Source organism: Zootoca vivipara, chromosome 14 (assembly GCF_965207765.1).
Source record: "Zootoca vivipara chromosome 14, rZooViv2.hap1.1, whole genome shotgun sequence".
NCBI lineage: Eukaryota > Metazoa > Chordata > Lepidosauria > Squamata > Lacertidae > Zootoca > Zootoca vivipara.
In genome coordinates, this window is record NC_142597.1 from 3,306,788 (window position 1) to 3,327,992 (window position 21,205).

The window sequence follows — 21,205 nt, forward strand, 5'->3', positions numbered from 1 at the left end:
ACATAAAGGTAGCCATTGATTTGGCACACCTGACTTGTATTTAGTGAGCAAACTTTTTTTAATGTTGTAATAATTTTATATGCTGTATAAATATCTGAAAAAGGCCAAAAGCAGTTGAACCTAAATATTCAATTAGGACAAAAAATGTGCACTTGCTGTTGTTTGAAGATAACATTTAAAACAAATTCAGAGCTTTACTTGGACTTTATCTTTACTGTAATACTTGTGAATTTTACTGCAATGTTTGCAATTTAAAACTGTAAATTAGGACTACAGCAACCAGATAGAGCTTATACTTTTCTTACATTGTTTAAATTGTAATGGGAATGCCTTACAATTACAGTGCACTTTTCTTCCATTGTGGAATCCAAGGCGGTATACTTTTTATTATTATTAACTAGCTGACCTGGCCACACGTTGCTGTGGGTTTTGTTTGTTGTTTTTAGTTATTGAAATCATATTTTTTTAAGTTAATGGTTTAATACCTTTGTTTTTTAATTGTAGGGTGTATTCTGTTTGTCCGAATGTTTCAACTTTGTCCTTGTATTTATGGTTTTGTTTTTGTTTTTTTGTCTTCTTATGATTGTGTATGTTTGTTTGTTTTGGTAGTTTTATTTGTATTTTTAATTTTTTGAAGTGTGATTTCCTCCACCCTGTTCTGATCCATGATGTTTACCGTTCCTTTCTCCCCACCACCACCGCCCCACCCTCGGGCTTATCCCTGTGATTCCCCCTTTTCCCACATGCCCTTTTTACATTTACTGTATTATTTGTGTGTGATTGTGGGTTTGGGGTGTGTGTTTACTGTTGAGGATTTGTTTGGTTTTTTTGTTTTGGGTTGGTTTGACAGTGTTTGTGTCCCCACCCTCGGCTTATTCCTGCGATTCCCCCTCTCCCACATGCCCTTTTTACATTTATATATATAGATAGATGGGGATTAATGGATTTTTATTATGTGGTGGTTTTTTTAGAGGTTTATTTTTTTAAGGTGGTATTTTGTTTAGTTTTGTAGGGTGTTTATTGTTTGTGGGTCAGAAGTGGGAAGGGTTTGATATATGGGTGTGGTGTTATAAACTGGTGGTGATCTACCCACATTTTAGTGTGGTTCAGTGGGCATTTTTTAGAGAGGAGAAATGACCTGTTTCATCACCTGTTTTTGGGGGGTGCAGGGTTAAAACTTCTTTTTGGGGGGCTGCCTAACTTTCAGGGGCAAGGGGATTAGTTGCTCACCAAAACATCACTGCAAAAACTCCGTTCTTCATACCAGCTTATCCCTGTGATTTTCATTGTGTTCTCCCCGCCCTCGGCTTATCCCTGTGATTCCCCCTCTCCCACATGCCCTTTTTACATATATATAGGGATTAATGGATTTTGATTATGTGGTGTTTTTTTAGAGGTTAATTTTTTAGAGGTTAATTTCCCCCACCCAGGCAGGCCCCTACCTCTACTTGGCCTAGTCTGGAAAGTGGCCTAGTCTGCAAAGCCGAGGCGAGATACTGTGGAGAGGGCAGGTTTCATCCCTGTGTCTCCCCCCACCCTGTTCTGACCCATTACCTATCCCTGCCCCCTATTTGGCCCCCCACCCCCACCCCAGGCAGGCCCCTACCTCCACTTGGCAATGTTGGGCCTTGTTGCTGCAAAAGGCCTGTTTTCAGTTGGTTGCTGTGGAATTTTGTGGTGTCATCTGGTGGCACGGTTTTGGAGGAAGCAGCGTGTGATCTGCCTTTCTATTAGATGCTGCTGGAGTCTTCAGAGCTTCTGCTGGTGGTGTATAATTTGCGTGCAACTTTTGTGTGTTTAATCATTATTTTAGGTATGAAAGGTGTGCTTTTTTTGGAAAATGTTTTACGGCAGATCCCTCCCTGGTGGGCTAGGTACGCTTTGCCCTAATTTGATGCAATTCGGTTCAGCGGTTACGGTGAAAGGCTGTTACATCTGCGCTCACAATGCCTACATTTATATAGATTTCCATACTCCATCTTTCCAACAATGCGCTCAAGGTGGCACTCATAGTTCTCCTCATTTTATCCTCATACCAACCCTGTGAGGTAGGTTAGGCTAAGAGTCAGAAATTGGCCCAGGGTCATCCAGCAAACTTCATGGCTGAGATGTGACTTTGTCACTGACCTCCCAGGTCCTTGGGTCATCACTGCACTGCACTGGCTCTCAGGTGTAACCCCTAGAAGGTCTCCCAGGTAACTGGCCAGACCCAGACAAGCTCTCCCACAGCTATGCATTGCAGGGGAAGTTAAGTAGAGATTTGCAAGCTGTCTTTCAGACAGATTTTTTCATTGTAAGAAACTCTTGATAAGCTTCCCAGGAACACCAGGGTGCCCCAGAACACAGTTGCTGCTTCCAGGAGTGTTTACAAAACAAATGCTCAGATGCTTCCCATTGAGACGCCACAGGTAAAGATGCACACCAAATTCACTCCCAACAGACTGATTCACAAGAAGCACAGTGGCACTGAGAGCCCTGCTCTGCCTAAGTGATAGCTGCTCTATTCAGAGGAAGAACAGATTAGTCTGTCTGGAATTAGATTTGGCCAGGTTAAGGTGAATGCAACACTGCGATGCATCTGAAGGGCTAGAAATCAAATCAATTCAGCTCACTGCTCAGTATATAGTACAGTATAGGAGTTTACTCTGACCATGAAGTACTGAACTACTGTTGACACTTTGCCCTTCCTGGCAGCAAGCACTGAAGTATGACTAACATCTCCTCCAGATGAATACAATCATCTTCTAAAACAACTGCTACAAAACCATATTTGTATCAGAAAGGGTTCTCCCCACCAATCTGAAGAAGCCTGGTGAGCCAAGTCTCTCATTCTCCCCACACTAGACTTCAGATTGCTCTGGACAGTTCAGTTGGCAGCGAGTCTCCTTTAGCAACCCCACAGTTGCCTAAATGTGTATGTGTTTCTGATCTACATTTGCAAGTGTGAAAGCCTCTCCAACAAACCGCTTCTCCCTCTGATCAACATTGGATTCAGATCCAGAGATGCCTCACTTTCCCACTTCCTGAAACACTCTCCAGAGGCCAACCTCTGGAATATGAAAGCACAGTAAAACTGATATTCCAGCCTACCACCACAGTTCCCAGAAAGCCTGCACAAATGGTCTTACTTCAGTCCACAATGGACAGGAAAACTAGGCGATTATGTAGCAAAGCCACAAAGCAAACAGATGCCATTTTATAATTGGTTTTAGATTGTGAAAAGCATGTGCTTTCCTGACACTTCTTTGCTTCTGAAGAGATGAGTTCTTGTTATGATTAAAGAGCATAAAAATAACTTTTCTGGATTACAGCAAAGGTCCATCTACGCCACCATTTCATTTTCAACAGAAGCCAGTCAGACATCCCTGGAAGCTCACTAGCTCACCACCACATCAGTGCCCAAATCATAGCTGCCAAGTCTCCCATTTTTCGCAGGAAACCCCCGTATTTTAAACCATTTCCCGCTGGCAGCCGAGATTGGAAAAAATCCTGAAAATCCCCCAGATTTCTTACCTGCCAGGGAGGCTCCATTTTGGGTGCTGCCACAGCCCGATTTCCAGTGTCCATACATGGGTAGCACGGCACCGGAAGTCACTTCTACGCATGTCCAGACATGCGTAGAAGCGACTTCCGGTGCCGCTCCGCCCAGGCCTGGGCACCGAAAATCGGGCAAAGCGGCACCGGAAGTTGCTTCTACGCATGTCCAGACGGATGGGTGTGGCCAGCGGGTGTGGACCTGGCTTTTAAGGCGTTGGTGGGGGCGTTGGAGGCGGCGGCGGAGGGGCCCAACCTGTCTCTCGTGGTCCGGCCTGAGTCTCCTGGCGTAGGCGTCGGTGAATGTGGGGCCCAGCCTGACTCTTGTGGCTTGCCTCTCATGACATCGGCAGTGGCTGGGGCGGAGGCTTTGGGGCCCGGCCTGCCTCTCACGTCAAGGCCTGGCCTACCTCTCGAGGTGTTGGTGGTGGCAGCAGCGGCGGGGACTGACCTGTCTCTCGTGGCCCAGCCTGAGTGCCCCGGCATAGGTAGCGGCGCCTGCGGGTGGTTGGAGGTAAGCAGCAGCAAGGCCCGTCCTGCCTCCTGGGCTACCTGCCATCCTCCCTCTCCCCTCAGCGGCTATGGTTCTGAAATGGTGAGGGAGAAGGAGGAGGAGGAGGAGGAGGGGCGGGAGTCTGGAAACGTTGTTTTATCCGTGTGTGTGTGTGTGTGTGTCCATAGAATGTTCTATAGGATGTTTTCCTTTGGTACACCAAAGGATATGACGGCTGTTCCTTTGACAACCACTGGAGGGCGCTATGTTTTTTTAAAAAGACAAAATCTTGTTTTTACCTGTGACAGGTGTGACATCTGTATAATCTAAGGTTATGGAAACACTCGCATATTGGAATGGAATGTTGCGTCAAAATTTGAACGCAATCGGTCAAGCGGTCATTGTACACAAGAAAAGTCATCGTACACAAACATGGATATTTTACATTTATAGATAGATAGATAGATAGATAGATAGATAGATAGATAGATAGATAATGAGATAAGAATCCAATGTCTCTATTCAGACCAGGTCTCTCCGTGGTTTTAAGCCTTCACCATCATCATCAACAACAGCAAATAATAATAATAGTAATAGTAATAGCAATAATAATAATAATAATAATAATAATAATATTTTATTTATTTATTTATATCCTGCCCATCTGGCTGGGTTTCCCTTGCCACTCTGGGCTTGAAAAGCTATTCGCCACATGGCTCCTGGAACCTAAATTATGGGTTCTTTTTTTCAGTTCGGCTGCACTTTCTATTTATTTTTTTCAAAATGCATGAACTAATACACAATTCACATCAGTGACACAATATTAATATCCCTTTTTTAATAGCAAATCTTAACCCAACACCACAAACAGAAATGGGGCTCAGTCTCTGCAATTCTTCCAGCTGACCGCTTTTTCCTCCTTACAAACAACACCTCTGTTACATCTTATAAATATAAAATCCAGTTCACATGTATACATTCATATACATTTTTGTTCCAGATCTGGTGTGCTGAGAGAGTTCATTACTACCGTGTTTCTCCAAAAATAAGACACTGTCTTATATTTATTTTTCCTCAAAAATAAAATAAAATATTATAGCTTATTTTCAGGGGATGTCTTTTTTCCCCCTCCTCCTCCTGCTGCGGCTGGCATTGCTGCTGCGCCTATCACTATGTCTTATTTTTTGGGAATGGCTTATATTCCTTGAATTCTTAAAAATCCTGCTACGGCTTATTTTATGGCTAGGTCTTATTTTCAGAGAAACAGGGTATCTTCTATTGTTCAGTTCCTTGCAGTGTTTATCTGGATGGTACAAGGTCACATTCCATTCCTTTCACTGTTTACAGACTGGCATACGAGCCTCAGCTACAAATAACTCACAGGGTGCACTTCCAGGCTTCTGCCATTAAATTCCCCTCTGGAGTTCTTTCTCGGCACCCAGTTAAGAGCAAGATCTTTTCTCAAATTCAGCCTCTTTTCTGCATCTGTTTGGCTACAGATCATTCCCACCCCCCACCCTCCGTTGCATTCCTCTGACAACACACCCGTCCAGAAATGGTCGTAGATAAAATCCATTCAGCTTTGATTGAGGGGTGGGGCATAGCAAAACTTTATTAAATTCCTTATTGAGGCCTTCCCCCTCTTTTTCAAAGTGTCAGACAGAGTAACAAAGCAATGGCTACACAGGTCTCTTTCATTGTGGAGGGGAGGACAAGAAAAGGAAAGACCATTTGAAAACCATTAGCAAGCACCACCTTGTCCTCCTCCTTCCTTTCCCAGCTGTTGTAAAGATTCTCAAGCTTCAGAAAAACATTCAAATACCTTCAAAGAGCCAAGTCCAGTCCTTTTGGCAGCTGATTAATTGCAACCCATTAGCATATGTCAGTCCAGGAGCGTGTCTTGATTAAAGCCAATTGTCCAAATTAAGGAGGAACCATCCACAAATCATGCCGGTAATGGAGGCTCGTCCATGGCAGGGACACACTCCAGGTCGCTCCCACTTTGCCTTTCAAGTTGGCAGACAAAGGATTGTGTGGCACTGTGGAATGCAGTGAACTCCCCAGACCCCACTGAGCAGCATCACAAGGATTTAGGCCTCATAAATCCTCCCTTTCCCCTGCCTGAACTGCAAAGAACAACTGCCATTGACTCGTGACATAGCCCGAAACCAAATTAAATTGGCTCTTAGCACTGAAGGAAAGTAGAAGTTAAAGATACATCAGGAGTTGCCTTAGATCAAATGTGGAGAATGTTTGGCCCTCAAGATGTTGGTGAACTGCAACTCTCATTAGCCCCAGCAAGCATAGTCAATGGGGCCAGGGATGGTGGGAGCTGTAGTTCAGCAAACGTCTGGAGGACCAAAAGTTACCCACACCTGCCTTAAAGGTAAAGGTAAAGGGACTCCTGACCATTAGGTCCAGTTGTGACCGACTCTGGGGTTGCAGCGCTCATCTCACTCTATTGGCCGAGGGAGCTGGCATACAGCTTCCAGGTCGTGTGGCCAGCATGACTAAGCCACTTCTGGCGAACCAGAGCAGCACATGGAAACGCCGTTTACCTTCCCGCTGTAGCGGTACCTATTTATCTAATTGCACTTTGACATGCTTTTGAACTGCTAGGTGGGCAGGAGCTGGGACCAAGCAACAGGAGCTCACCCTGTCGCAGGGATTCGAACGGCTGACCTTCTGATTGGCAAGCCCTAGGCTCTGTGGTTTAACCCACAGCGCCATCCGCACCCCTGCCTTAGACCATGCAAAACCATTTGTCTATCCACACCAGTATTGTCTGCTTTGGCTCTGGTTGGTGGCTGGACTCCTTCCTTTATTCCGCAGTGGACCACGGGCTCTTGCCTGACGAGCTGGGTGGCTGAGCAGCCTCACACCCAGAATTTTCCCTAAAACCTTTCACTCACCGCATCTCCCAAAATGCCTCAAGAAAGCAGCTTGGAGCTTTCACCCATGTAATATTTCTTTGCATCCCAAGGCATTAGTGTCAATGGTTAAGTAGATGCTCCACAGAGGAAGGATAAGGAATGCTAGTCTGTACAAAGGATTACCTTGTCAGAACAGAGACAAAGCCAGTGTCCGCTGTCACCCCAGCATTCAGGGACACTTGCATTAAAGACAGGTAAATGCAGGTTAATTCAGAGATAACCATCATGACCCACAACAGTTTGCATTGCACAAAAGATATCCTGCTGAGAAAAGGCTATGCTATGGCCAGCTGCAAGAAACCAACCAACCAAACTAAAAAAACAGCACTTCAGGAAATTCAGACTTGCCAGAAAGTGAAAATGCATTTGTGAGTGTGTTTTAAAATACCTTTTAAAGCTAATGCTCTGCAGCCCAAATTAATTCATGCCTGGGCACTAAGCATTTCAGCTTCCTCCAATAAGCCTTCCTTTGGAAATGGTTATATTCAGCAATGTGAACCACTCCCCCTTCTCCATCTGCTCAGAAAAGATGAACAAACAAGCCATTGCTAAAGGAAGGAAGGAAGCGCGTTCAGCCATCTCCTATGAAAACCATGCCAGAGTGAGAAGAGCCCCTCCTCCTGACACACACACATACACAAAGAGTAAAGAAATGGGGAAAGGCGGCGGCGGCGGGGGGGGCGACGGACACAGATCCCAGATACCAAAATAATCCACTCTGTATCGAGACTCCCCCTCACTCATAGGAACTGAGTGGTGGTCAAAGACAGAAGCAAATTCAGCTCACTCATGTTTTCCCCTCCCACACACACAAACAAGATATTAAAAACTGGGACCAGTTAATATGCTGGCTTGAGTCATCAGCCATATGATCAAAGACTGGATTTAAAAAGGGGGGAATTGGTTTACTCACTGTCTTGGGTACAATCTGTTTCTTAGGCTGCCCAATCTTGAACGGAATCCTGGATTGGGGAGGGAGAGAAAAGCAGCAGGAATAAGTACTTATGTAAATAAGCAATGATAGCAGCTATCAGATAATATACCACATCAAAGAACGAAATCTTCCTCCTCAAGTCACTTTTTGAGGGAGAAATGCCACAGGTCACAAAACATGAGGTAAAAACAGAGTCAATGATTTCTTTGTACCATGCATCAATTTCCCCCCTCACCACTGACAAGCCAGTCCTTCACAGCAAACCTTTTCCTTGCTGTGAGTAGATAGGGGTAGCCTAATAGCATAAATATGAATGCTGCAGGCCGGAGACATTTTTGGCAGACTAAGTTTCTAAACAATTTAAGTTGAAAAGCAAATTGCAAGAGTAAAGAAATAAAACCACCACAATGTTTTGATAGGGAAGGAAACAGTGAGGAAAAGAAAAATGCAATGTATCTTTTAAAAAAAGCAAAAAACTCTAAAACTGTGAATAGCTTCAGGTAGATTTTTTGGATGCAGCAGTGTTTCATCAGACATATGACAAATCTTACAAGGTAGGTGATCCAGTTTCATCTCCCAAGAAGTTACCTGCAAGGTAAACACAGCTTCCCATAGTGGAGTCTAGAGCGCTCCTAAAATCTCAAATTCCTCCAGCAAATACAGTGGTACCTCTGCTTAAGAACTTAATTTGTTCTGGAGGTCCGTTCTTAACCTGAAACTGTTCTTAACCTGAGGTACCACTTTAGCTAATGGGGCCTCCCGCTGCTGCCGCCACATGATTTCTGTTCTCATCCTGAGGTAAAGTTCTTAGCCTGAGGTACTACTTCCGGGTTAGCAGAGTCTGTAACCCAAAGTGTTTGTAACCCGAGGTACCTGTTGAATAGTGGGTTGACATAGCAGACGACACAGTGGCACAGTACCACTGTACAGAGCTTAGGCAAGAGGCCAGGATACCGATTTGCGGAGCTGCACCATGTCAGATGCCAGCACACCAAACATTTTCTTTTTTACATTTATACCCCACCTGTTCTCTCAGAAGTTCAAGATGTGCACATGGTTCTCCCTCCAATGCTCCAACATCAACTGTGACAAACCTTATAACTCCCTTAAAATCTTGCAAGGCAGGGGACTGAGTATATGCATTATAGACACATCTTCATATGGATTAAACTGGTTATTTGTCTGTATGCAAGTACCCCACCGCTGACAGCAACTAACTGAATTGCTATGATGCCACAAAGGCTCAAAAAGAGTCTAAATGTTTTGGGGAAGGGTCAAACTAGACCACGTGCTTTAAACAGTTGTTCTGAACATGTATGACTGCTTAGTACTGAGCCTATTACTAATCCACCTAGCCCAATATTGTTTTCGTTCAACTGAGATGCCAGAGATAGAACCTGGGGCCTTGTGTGTGCATAGCATGTGCTTAATCACTGCATTATGAAAAAAGTCTCAAACTTACCTAAAGATAGGAAGGGGGTTTGGAAAGCCTGGGAGCTGTATGCCTAAGAAAGCCAAAGAAGGGTAAGGAACACACACAGATGGGTTCAAATTAACCCACCAAGTGTTTGGTTGAGGATTCCTGTATCCAGCCTCTGTTTCATTGCTACAGAGACAGAGATGGAAAACTGCCAAAATTTGTTTTTGACAATGCTTTTAATAGTTATATAGAAGGGGCAACTGCAACTCAAAACACTTTTCCATCACCTAGTTAAACCACTACCTCCAACACTCTTCAGAGCAATTAATAAAAGCAGGCATGTCCAACAGGTAGATTGTGATCTATCGGTAGATCACTGGACATCTGTGGTAGATCATTGGTAGATCACTGGCTCCCCCCAAAGAAGCTCAACAACTTTGGCTCCCCTAAAAAATGCTCAACATTTAGCCCTTCACGCACACACACGCACACACGCACACACACACCCAAAACAGGGCTTTCCTCCCGTCTCAGAAAACCTCAACAACTCTGACCTGAACCTCTAAAAATGGGCCTTCCTAAAAAAATCTCAACAACTTTGACCTGAACCCTCCAAAAGGGGGTAGATCACTGCCAGTTTTTAACTCTGTGAGTGGATCACAGTCTCTTCGGAGTTGGCCACCCCTGAATAAAAGTATAAAATGCAGAGCAATGACAAGAGAACTACACCTCCTTAGATTCTCCTTTCTACACAACATTAAACAAATATACACTCTTAAGGAAATCTAACATATCTAGTCAGGAGCCCAGATTCTTCTTTTTCTATGTAAACTATAGTGAACATCTCATACGTACTGTTACGTGTTATATATAGAAAAGCTACATCCAGTTCAATCCTATACACATCTACTCAGAAGTAAATATCATACGGTTCGATGGGGCTTGTAAGTGAATAGAAGCACAATCTTAGTAGTTTAAGTGTAAAAATGGGGCCGGGGGGGGGGGGCTGATGAGCATCGGAACAAAGGAATTTGTCTTACAGGTATATTGTTGTGAACCACCCTATGATCTTTGGATGAAAGGCGGTTTACAAATTTAATAAATAAGAATCAGACCATTGGTCCATCTAGAGCAGGGGTCAGAAAACTTTTTCAGCAGTGGGCCGGTCCACTGTCCCTCAGACCTTGTGGGAGGCCAGACTATTTGGGGGGGGGGGGTGAACAAATTCCTATGCCCCACAAATAACCCAGAGATGCATTTTTAATAAAACCACATTCTACTCATGTAAAAACACCAGGCAGACTCCACAAATAACCCAGAGATGCATTTAAAATAAAAGGACACATTCTACTCATGTAAAAACACGCTGATTCCTGGACCATCCGCGGGCCGGATTTAGAAGGCGATTGGGTCGGATCCGGCCCCCGGGCCTTAGTTTGCCTAGAGTAGTCATGTCTATACTCACTGGCAGCATCTCTCCAAGGTTTTTGGCAGGGAGTGTCTATCAGCCCTATCTGGAGATGCCAGATATTGAACCTGGGGTCTTTTGTATGCAAAATGTGCTCTGCCACTGAACTACAGCCCTTCCTCGGTGTGTGGCTAAATAGGAGACATGGAGAAACTGAAAGAAGGTGGAAATATTGTATTTGGCTTAGAAAGGAGACTTTCTGTTCCATTGGTTTGGAAAGCAGGGGGGAGTTTGTCTACTCTAATGTGTTTATTTATTCATGTTGGCATCCCCTAGAATCACAGAGTTGGCAAGGACCTCAAGGGTCATCTAGTCCAACCCCCTGCAATGCAGGAATCTCAACTAAAGCATCCATGACAGATGGCCCCCCAAACTCTGCTTTAAAACTCTCCAAGGAAGGAGAGTCCACCACCTTCCGAGGGAGTCCATTTTTAGTAAGATTCTCCTTTCTTATAACCACTGTTATGGCTCCTACCCTTCAGAGCAGGAGAAAACAAGCTTGATCCATCTTCCATGTGACAGCTCTTCAGATATTTGAACTTGGCCATCATATCTCCTCTCCATCTCCTCTTTCCAAGGCTTAACATACCCAACTTCCTCAATCATTTCTCACAAGGCTTGGTTTCCAGACCCTTTGATCATCTTGGTTTCTTTCCCACAAGAATCTCTAATAAGTGTTTAATCCTTGCAATAGCCCTGCATGCCAGGCTTAAGGCTGAGAAAAAGTGACTTATGCAAGGATGATCACCATAGCCCTGAACAGCCATGAACCGGGGGTATCCACATGATCCAAACACAAAGCTACAACACTCAGTACTTGAGTACCATATAATCTTGGCTGGAGGGAAGGGGGGGGATAAGAAGAAATGCCTCAGGTCCTCCTTGTTTTTCCTTCTCAGGCAGGTTGCCACCATTGCTTGCTAAACAAGTGTATAATTTTGCCACCAATAATGAACTTGGCCTGAAAACCATTCCATTCTGAACCGAACATGGAGCTCAAGTCAGCCTTAGTCACAAATGTATAAATTTAATTTCTGAAGTGCTTCCTGTTTATTGCTCTACAGCAAAGCTGATGTAATTTTAGTCTATTAACCCTTTCTAGCTTTACTGGTACCCTTAACAGTGATGAATCACACGTCTTCTATAAACAAGCAATTGTCTGGCATATAATTACGCTGTCAATAGCAAATGGTGTGCCTTGGAAGAAAAATGAAGTCAATAACCCCCCCCCCCCCGCCCCCCGCCACATAGGCAAAAACGTGAAATTGAGGTAGTTTCATTGTTATTCTTACAGACACCTGCCAGTTAACTTAAAATAGTATGGTAAAGCCTGCCTGTTTTCTGGAATTCCTCACCCAGAGGATTACACTGTGTATCTCATGTTGGAATTCATGAGAATAGCTTGTGTTTTTATTTTTATTTTTTTAAAAAATAAGTTCTCAATCCTTGTGGTTTTAGAGTAAACAGGATCCTTTGGCCCACATGACAAATTTTCTCCCCACAGGAGGAAAACTCCACCCCCCCTCCCCACTCACTCTTTGAATATGTTCTGTGCAGAAGATGATGCCTCAAAAGGGCTATGATGGGAGTTGGGAGACCAAAACATTTACAGGACACCAGATTGAGGAAGGTTCATCTACAGCAGGCATCCCCAGACTTCGGCCCTCCAGGTGTTTTGGACTACAATTCCCATCTTCCCCGACCACTGGTCCTGTTAGCTAGGGATCATGGGAGTTGTAGGCCAAAACATCTGGAGGGCCACAGTTTGGGGATGCCTGATCTACAGCATTAAATGGTAGCAGACAGTTAGAGAGCAGCAGCAGCAACAACAACAACAACTAAAGAACATTTGCCTTTAGCTAGAATGTGAACATTTGTGGAGTGCTGCCACAGATAAAACCCACTCACCAGTAAGATATTTACCTTACTTCTGTAGGACAGCGAAATTGAGAGAAGGGGCTGAGAATATTATCTCAGTTCCTGGGCAGGTTAATCACGGCCCTAATTTGCTGTGGTTGCATTCACCCTGTACTTTCATACATCTGTCTACTCAGACATCACATTACACCCCAGCATGTCTTTACATAGGTCATCAAAAACATGCAAGGAAAGGTGATGTCAGAAACAGTCCAAGTTTAGGCAGCTGCGGAGAACAATGGCCACCCTATTTGTAATGCATTACTCAGCATTCCAACTGCATAATACTGTCATAGATCTAGGGTACCAGAATATGTTAGTGAATTGTAGAAATTAATAAAAATAGTATTTAGATAATATTTGGGATATGAAGGGAGAATACAAGCTACAAAACCGTGCCAGACAATAAATTCCTGGGTTAGATTACCGGTATGTAAACTGGCCTGGCCTGACTAACAAAGTGCATGATGCCACAGAAAAATGTGTCCTTTTTGTGTTCTGAGAACAAGAAGAAACAACAGGGGGTTGAAGGGCAGAACCATCTTGGCAATGGCTGGAAGAGGCTGCCCCGAGAAACTGGGAGCCATGACCGACTGCTGCTTTGGACCCAAGCTTGCTGAAGCTAAGAGAGAGGCAATGAGAGACACTTTTGGGGTGTCCCCCACCACTGAAGACTTTAGGTGTAAATATGTGTAAAATCACCTCCTGGCAAATAGAAGGGGAAGAAATGGAGGCAGTGAGAGATTTTACTTTCTTGGACTCCTTGATCACTGCAGATGGTGACAGCGGTCACGAAATTAAAAGACGCCTGCTTCTTGGGAGAAAAGCAATGACAAACCTAGACAGCATCTTAAAAAGCAGAGACATCACCTTGCCGACAAAGGTATGAATAGTTAAAGCTATGGTTTTCCCAGTAGTGATGTATGGAAGTGAGAGCTGAACCATAAAGAAGGCTGATCGCTGAAGAATTGATGCTTTTGAATTATGGTGCTGGAGGAGACTCTTGAGAGTCCCATGGACTGCAAGAAGATCAAACCTATCCATTCTGAAGGAAATCAGCACTGAGTGCTCACTGGAAGGACAGATCGTGAAACTGAGGCTCCAATACTTTGGCCACCTCATGAGAAGAGAAGACTCCCTGGAAAAGACCCTGATGTTGGGAAAGATTGAGGGCACAAGGAGAAGGGGACGACAGAGGATGTGATGGTTGGACAGTGTCTCGAGGCTACGAACTTGAGTTTGACCAAACTGCAGGAGGCAATGGAAGACAGGAGTGCCTGGCGTGCTATGGTCCATGGGGTCACGAAGAGTCGGACACGACTAAACAACTAAACAACAACAACAAAATGTGTAAAATAAACCATATTTCTTAAAGACACTAGCCTCCACTGTGCCTGAATTTTCCCAAGGGACATACAACCCTAGGTGAGCGCCTGGAACCCCCTGGAATCTTGCTACCGCTGGCAGAGATTGAGTGTAGTGCACAACCTTCATAACAATACTTTCAGTTTTTGCTACCACACAAAGGATTTACAATCTCGCTTTGAAATAAACCCTCACACCATATAGAAGATCGGGCCAATGAAGCCTTACTTCTTCTATAGTGGGACGCGGCTTACCAATTGGAAGGTCACCGCTTCAAATCCCCACAATAGAGTGAGCTTCCATTGTTCTGTCCCAGCTCCTGCCAACCCAGCAGTTCGAAAGTACACCAGTGCAAGTAGATAAATAGGTACAGCTGTGGCGGGAAAGTAAATGGCATTTCTGTGCGCTTTGGCTTCCGTCGCGCCAGAAACGGTTTAGTCCTGCTGGCCACATGACCCGGAAAACTGTCTTTGGACAAATGCCGGCTTCCTCGGCCTGAAAGCAAGATGAATGCTGCCACTCCATAGTCACCTTTTACTGGACTTAGCTGTCCAGGGGTCCTTTACCTTTTTTTTTTTACCTTTCCATAGTGTTACAATTTAATGTCAGTTAATGCAAAAGCAAAAGGGACGCAGGTAGAGCTGTGGGTTAAACAACTGAGCCTAAGGCTTGGCGATCAGAAGGTCGGCGGTTCGAATCCCCGCGATGGGGTGAGCTCCCGTTGCTCAGTCCCTGCTCCTGCCAACCTAGCAGTTCGAAAGCACAAAGTGCAAGTAGATAAATAGGTACCGCTCCGGCGGGAAGGTAAATGGCGTTTCCGTGCGCTGCTCTGGTTCGCCAGAAGCAGCTTAGTCATGCTGGCCACCTGACACGGAAGCTGTACGCCAGCTCCCTCGGCCAGTAAAGCGAGATGAGTGCCGCAGCCCCCGTCATCCGCGACTTTACCTTTACCTTTTAATGCAAAAGCAAACATACATTGGGACCCAATTGTCCACACATCATCAGTGGCAACTTGTGAAAACCTTAAATCCACAGAATAGTAATGTCTGTTCTGAAGAAGCTGCCACAAGCAAAATTATTTGAGACCGACTCCCAGTTGAGCAACAGCAGTCTGAGGACAGCATCCAAAAGCAAGAGAGGAGCAGCCAGATACGCACAGGTGCTGACTGTCAAATAGTGGATTGGTCTGCAATCTTCATAGGTGCAAGCTACCAGGTAAAGAATCTTTTGAAGATGATCCTTGACTTCCTTCTTAATAAGCAGACAACCTGATTTTGCATGTGTATTAACCTCTTTATGTAAAACATCCATGCATTGCAACTACAAGTCTCGAGGTCTGTAATTAGGGCACAGAAGCCCCAGTTCAAAGTGAAATTCCAGACAGTTTTGCAACAAGAAGCCCCTTGGTGCCAGAAGCAGAATGCAGAAACATGATAGGAAGAAAGATGGCACAGCCAGAATGCAGTGATGAAAAGCATGTAAAGGAGACATGCTCTTGAACATGGATTCTTCTTCCCTATGTGCATCTCCAATTAAAATGAGATCATATGAAGGGTGTGAATGAATTCTGTCTGAAATCTTGGGAGAGCTGCTGCCACTCAGACTAGACATTACTAGGTGAGATGGGCCAATCATCTGACTCAAATTAAAAATGGATAGCCACCCATGGCAGCTTGCCAGAGAAAGAGGACATCGGATTGTTGTCCACTTTGCCACCAACTCAATCGGATTAAGGGGGACACAAGAGGATTATGGGACTGGTCCTCGGCGGGCAGAAGCAGCAGAAGCCCGCAAAGGAGGAGCGGGGGGTAGCGCCCAAAGGTGGTGGTTGTGGCTGCTGCAAGGAAGCTGCGTGGGGGCGTTTGCGCTGCATTGCTGGCGGCAGGAGTAGCCTAGTGGCAGTGACCCTTCCTCGCCGCCCCCCACCCCCGGCAATAGGAAAGGAGCTGCCTTGGGGGGCGGCACAGCTCTCCGCTCCCCCTGCGTGCATTGCCCTCTCCGGGCATTGGCTGCTGTTTCCTTCTTTGCAATGCACCCCCCCCTCCAGCCGCTCTCCCTTGCTGCCCCTGCCGAGAGAGGGGCATTGAGGGCGGGGGCGTTGAGGGTCTCAGCTTGGTGTGGGGGTCCCCAGTATCCTCCCAGGCCTCTGAGCTCCTTCCCCATCCCAGATATATAGGGTGGGAACTGGCAAGGCTTTGGGGGACCTGGAGGAGGGAAAGCGGGGCACAAAGGGGTTTTTGAGGGGGGGTGGCTAGCCGTAAATGAATGGGAGCGGTGTTTTCAGAGCAGGGCCGTCTTAAGCATACCTGGCCCCCTGGCACCGTGGTGTGACGGATCCCTCTGGCGCCCCCACCCTGCCCCGTTTCCCAGCGTGGCGGGCGCAGCTCACTGCGCGGCTGCCGCCTGGAGGGCCGGAGCCCTGCGCAACCCAGCTTGGCCGTAGGGCTGGCCCTGGGCCAGGGGGTGCTACCTGCCCCATGTTGCAATGCCCCTGCGTGCGGCGGAGGCGGCCCCAGGCCCGTGCGCCTCCGGAAAGCAGCCTGAAGCCGCTGAACAGCTGAGAGGCGCGCCTGGGGCGGCCTCCGCCACGCCTCTCAGCGGGCGCAGCAGCACCCCTGGTGGCCTGCCGCCCTGGCGCTCCGTGCCACCGGACCCAGGCCTAGAGATGGCCCTGCTTCAGAGCAGGGGAATTTCATGTGAGAGAGTTTAGGGGGCTCATTTAGCGGCTGCAGCCGCCGCCGAGTCGTCGGGCCCGCTAGCCCTGTAGCCCCGCCCACATTATCACTTTGTGGCCCCTCCCCTCCCGTGCCTTGGCCCCGCCCCTGAACGACCATGGCTTGCCCCCCCCCCCTAGTTTTGATCCTGGGTACGCCCCTGTTTGTACATATCCCTTTTAAATCTTAACTCAGTTAAAAGTTCTTTAGATAGCCACCCTGGCTTCTTTAGGCACCTTCCATGTTTCCGTCTCATTGGTATTGCCTGAAGTTCTGCTTTTAATATCTCCCTTTTAACAAAATTAAAAAAATCCTTCAGTAGCACCTTAAAGACCAACTAAGTTTTTATTTTGGTATGAGCTTTCGTGTACATGCACACTTCGTCAGATACACTGAAACAGAATCCACCAAACCCTTATTTATATACAGAGGGTGGGGGTGGGGGTGATGGGAATGGGTGGTGGGCTGATGGGAGTGGTAAAGCTGTAGATGGCTGTTAACGACTGCTGAAGGCTACAATTGGTCCTGGGACCAACACGGCTACCTCCCTTTTAACAAACTCCCAACCATCATGAACTCCCTTCCCTTTTAGTATTTCTGTCCATGGGATTTCACCCAGCGTTTCCCTACATTTTCTGAAGTCGGCTTTCTTAAAGTCTAGAATTTGAGTCTTAGTATGCTTGATTGCTCCTTTCCGCTGTATTATAAACTCCAGGAGAGCATGGTCACTCCCACCTAATGATCCTGCCACTTCTACCCCACTAACCAGGTCATCACTATAAACATCTATGGGCCTATCCTGAGCAGGACTAACATTGGATACAATCCAGTATCACCCCACACAGATTGTATGGAATTCATTGCCACAACATTTGGTAATGGCAATTAGCTAATATAGCTTCAAAATGGTGCCTGACATTAGTATGCCTACCGCATGATGACTAAATGGGATCTCCATGTTCAGAGGCAGTATGCAACTGAGTACTAGGTGACAGCCCTCATGCCCTGTCTGTGGGCTTCCGACCAAGAGGTATCATGGTTCATCACTGTTTTCAGTTGGATGCTGCTTGGTGGATCTTTGGTGAACGAGTCCTCTTCTCCATCTGCATTCAAGATGCAATGGCTAATGCAAAAAAGATGCAGACACTGGGGCTAGGCTTCAGCTTGGCCATTCCTTTCTTTTGCAAAGCCCTGCTCATCTCTTAAGCATGCTCTAGCACAGGCTTCCTCAACCTCGGCCCTCCAGATGTTTTGAGACTACAATTCCCAGCATGCTTGACCACTGGTCCTGCTAGCTAGGGATCATGGGAGTTGTAGGCCAAAAGCATCTGGAGGGCTGAGGTTGAGGAAGCCTGCTCTAGCATGACCAAGGAATACAGCTTTCATATATGCAAGTCATTCTATTGCACTTAAAAGTGTTTCTCATTCCTACAGCTTTGTAGTTGTATCAAAATTATTTCCAGATGAGAACCAAAGGCTGAGAACGAAAAATTTGCTCAAGGCCACCCTGATGATTCCACAGCTGAAGTGATATTTAGAGCCAAGGCACTTATTCTACTTAGTAGGATAGCACTACGTAGTCCCAATATGGCTCAGAAAACCATCTGGGGAGCTGTTTGTAACCCACCCCTTTCCAAAACAGCCTGCAACCTTCTGAGATTGCAGGCGAGTCTTGTAAACATGTGAGGCTGTTTGTTCACCTTTGGAAAACCCCATCACTTCACAAGGAGTCCAAGAAGGAAGAAAAAGTTCTAACCCCTGCCTGTACAGGTGCACCAAGTGGAAACACAAGACACAATTGGAAAACATACACCCTTTCACTCTGGGTTTATTGCTGCGGTGTTACACGGTGTCCATGGAAACTGCATGAACCATCCCACCAAACTTCCCTTCCTTATATAGGAACTCATAGCAACCATTCCAAACAGAACACAAGAGGAAAAATTATTCAAATGGATCACAAACAGCTTATGCTGACGGAGTTGCCATTCCAAATTCTCCACTTAACTTCACACTTATGCAACTTGGGGCAGGGGGTGGGGGAGAGATTCAGCCAAAACATTAAAATCAGGCCACATCGCAGACTTACAAGGGACATTGTGGGACCTGCAACAGAATATGGCAGTGTGGAGTGTCCCTGCCTAGCATTCCAGCCAGCAATCAATACCCTCTTCAAGGATACAGTGGTACCTCTGGATACGTACCTGATCTGTTCCGGGGTGCCGTTTGCACCCCGAAAAGTACGTATCCAGAGTGGTGCTTCAGCGCACACGCAAAGTGCCGATAGAGCGCTTCTGCGCATGCGCGAAGAACACTTCTGCACATGCACGAAGCATACAGAATGCTTCTGCGCATGCACGCCCAGCGGAACCTGGAAGTAAACACTTCCGGGTCTGCCACGTTCTTAACTTGAAAGAACGCAACCTGCAGCGTACGCAACCCGAGGTATGACTATACACCATTCCAACCCCCAACCCCAAATATTCTGTTCGCTCACAGCAGTCATTCCATATTCCATGCCCAATGAACGTACCAGTTCTCCTCAGCAAACCTTGGTGTTCCAAGCCTGATTCTTTCCTCTTAAGCAAGGATAGGGCTATTTGGGCTGCATAAGGACCCACATTTTGAGAATGAATCTGTTCCTTGGATACAGGATACAGGGGAGCAAAGGGGGAATAGAATCATAGAATCATAGAGTTGGAAGAGACCACAAGGGCCATCCAGTCCAACCCCCTGCCAAGCAGGAAACACCATCAAAGCATTCCTGACAGATGGCTGTCAAGCCTCTGCTTAAAGACCTCCAAAGAAGGAGACTCCACCACACTCCTTGGCAGCAAATTCCACTGCCCAACAGCTCTTACTGTCAGGAAGTTCTTCCTAATGTTTAGGTGGAATTTTCTTTCTTGTAGTTTGAATCCGTTGCTCCGTGTCCGCTTCTCTGGAGCAGCAGAAAACAACCTTTCTCCCTCCTCTATATGACATCCTTTTATATATTTGAACATGGCTCTCCTATCACATATCACCCCTTAACCTTCTCTTCTCCAGGCTAAACGTACCCAGCTCCCTAAGCCGTTCCTCATAAGGCATCGTTTCCAGGCCTTTGACCATTTTGGTTGCCCTCTTCTGGACACGTTCCAGCTTGTCAGTATCCTTCTTGAACTGTGGTGCCCAGAACTGGACACAGTACTCCAGGTGAGGTCTGACCAGAGCAGAATACAGTGTTACTATTACTTCCCTTGATCGAGATGCTATACTCCTATTGATGCAGCCCAGAATTGCATTGGCTTTTTTAGCTGCTGCATCACACTGTTGACTCATGTCAAGTTTGTGGTCTACCAAGACTCCTAGATCCTTTTCACATGTATTGCTCTCAAGCCAGGTGTCACCCATCCTGTATTTGTGCCTTTCATTTTTTTTGCCCAAGTGTAGTACTTTACATTTCTCCTTGTTAAAATTCATCTTGTTTGCTTTCGCCCAGTTGTCTAATCTGTTAAGGTCATTTTGAAGCGTCATCCTGTCCTCTGGGGTATTAGCCACCCCTCCCAATTTGGTGTCGTCTGCAAACTTGGTCAGGATGCCCTCAAGCCCATCATCCAAGTCATTGATAAAGATGTTGAATAAGACTGGGCCCAAGACAGAACCCTGTGGCACCCCACTAGTCACTACTCTCCAGGATGAGGAGGAGCCATTGATGAGCACCCTTTGGGTTCGGTCAGTCAGCCAGTTACAAATCCACTGAATGGCAGCATTGTCTAGCCTGCATTTTACCAGCTTCTTTACAAGAATATCATGGAGCACCTTGTCAAAGGCCTTGCTGAAATCAAATAAACCCTAGCGCTTAGTCCACCTTCTTTATGAAACTGGTGGGAAGAAAGAGGGACAGGCAACTTTATATTGGCACAATTACCAAGAAAATTATGGTGCACATAGTACCACCATGGCTCTTCAGATGCAGAAAGACAGGACCCAGTAGGACATAGTGGGGTAGAGAGAGGGAAAGAGAGACAACCGGGGAGAGAAGGAGAAGAAATGAGAACTAGAAATGAATTTGAGTAAATACTACTCCATATATTTAGGCACTGTTTCACTTGGCGATAGAGAGAGGCTAAAGAAGCTAAGCTAAAAGTTTAACAGTGAAAGTGGATTTTGAGCTGGGGCTTCCACAATTACATATGTGTCAACTATTTAAAGCTCATGACTTCCCCCAAAGAATCCTGGAAACTGTAGTTTGTTAACGGTGTTGGAAATGATAGCAGTTCCTAGGATTCTTTGCAGGACATCATGTATTGCTGGAGTCTTATGAGAAAAGGAAAACAGTGGGCAGCTCAGAGTGGTAAATATGTAGGAGTGATGGTCAATCTGAAACACATATAAGAAGGTAGGAGAGCTACAAGCTAAGGGGTCAAAACCATGGAGAACTTTCAAGG

General features: G+C 46.0%; 1 protein-coding gene across 4 annotated transcripts in view; it reads right to left on the minus strand.

The window, feature by feature from the left end:
- The window catches only part of BIN3 (bridging integrator 3), a 117,790-nt gene that overhangs the window by 66,676 nt on the left and 29,909 nt on the right, over positions 1-21,205 (minus strand). For all 4 annotated transcript variants that reach the window (XM_035139693.3, XM_035139691.3, XM_088657817.1 and 1 more), the window contains one exon: positions 7,874-7,922. Coding sequence is in view for 1 of the 4 variants with exons in the window: in XM_035139691.3 (XP_034995582.1) it covers positions 7,874-7,922 (49 nt within the window). In the remaining 3 variants the exon portion in view is untranslated. The remainder of the gene's footprint in view (positions 1-7,873; positions 7,923-21,205) is intronic.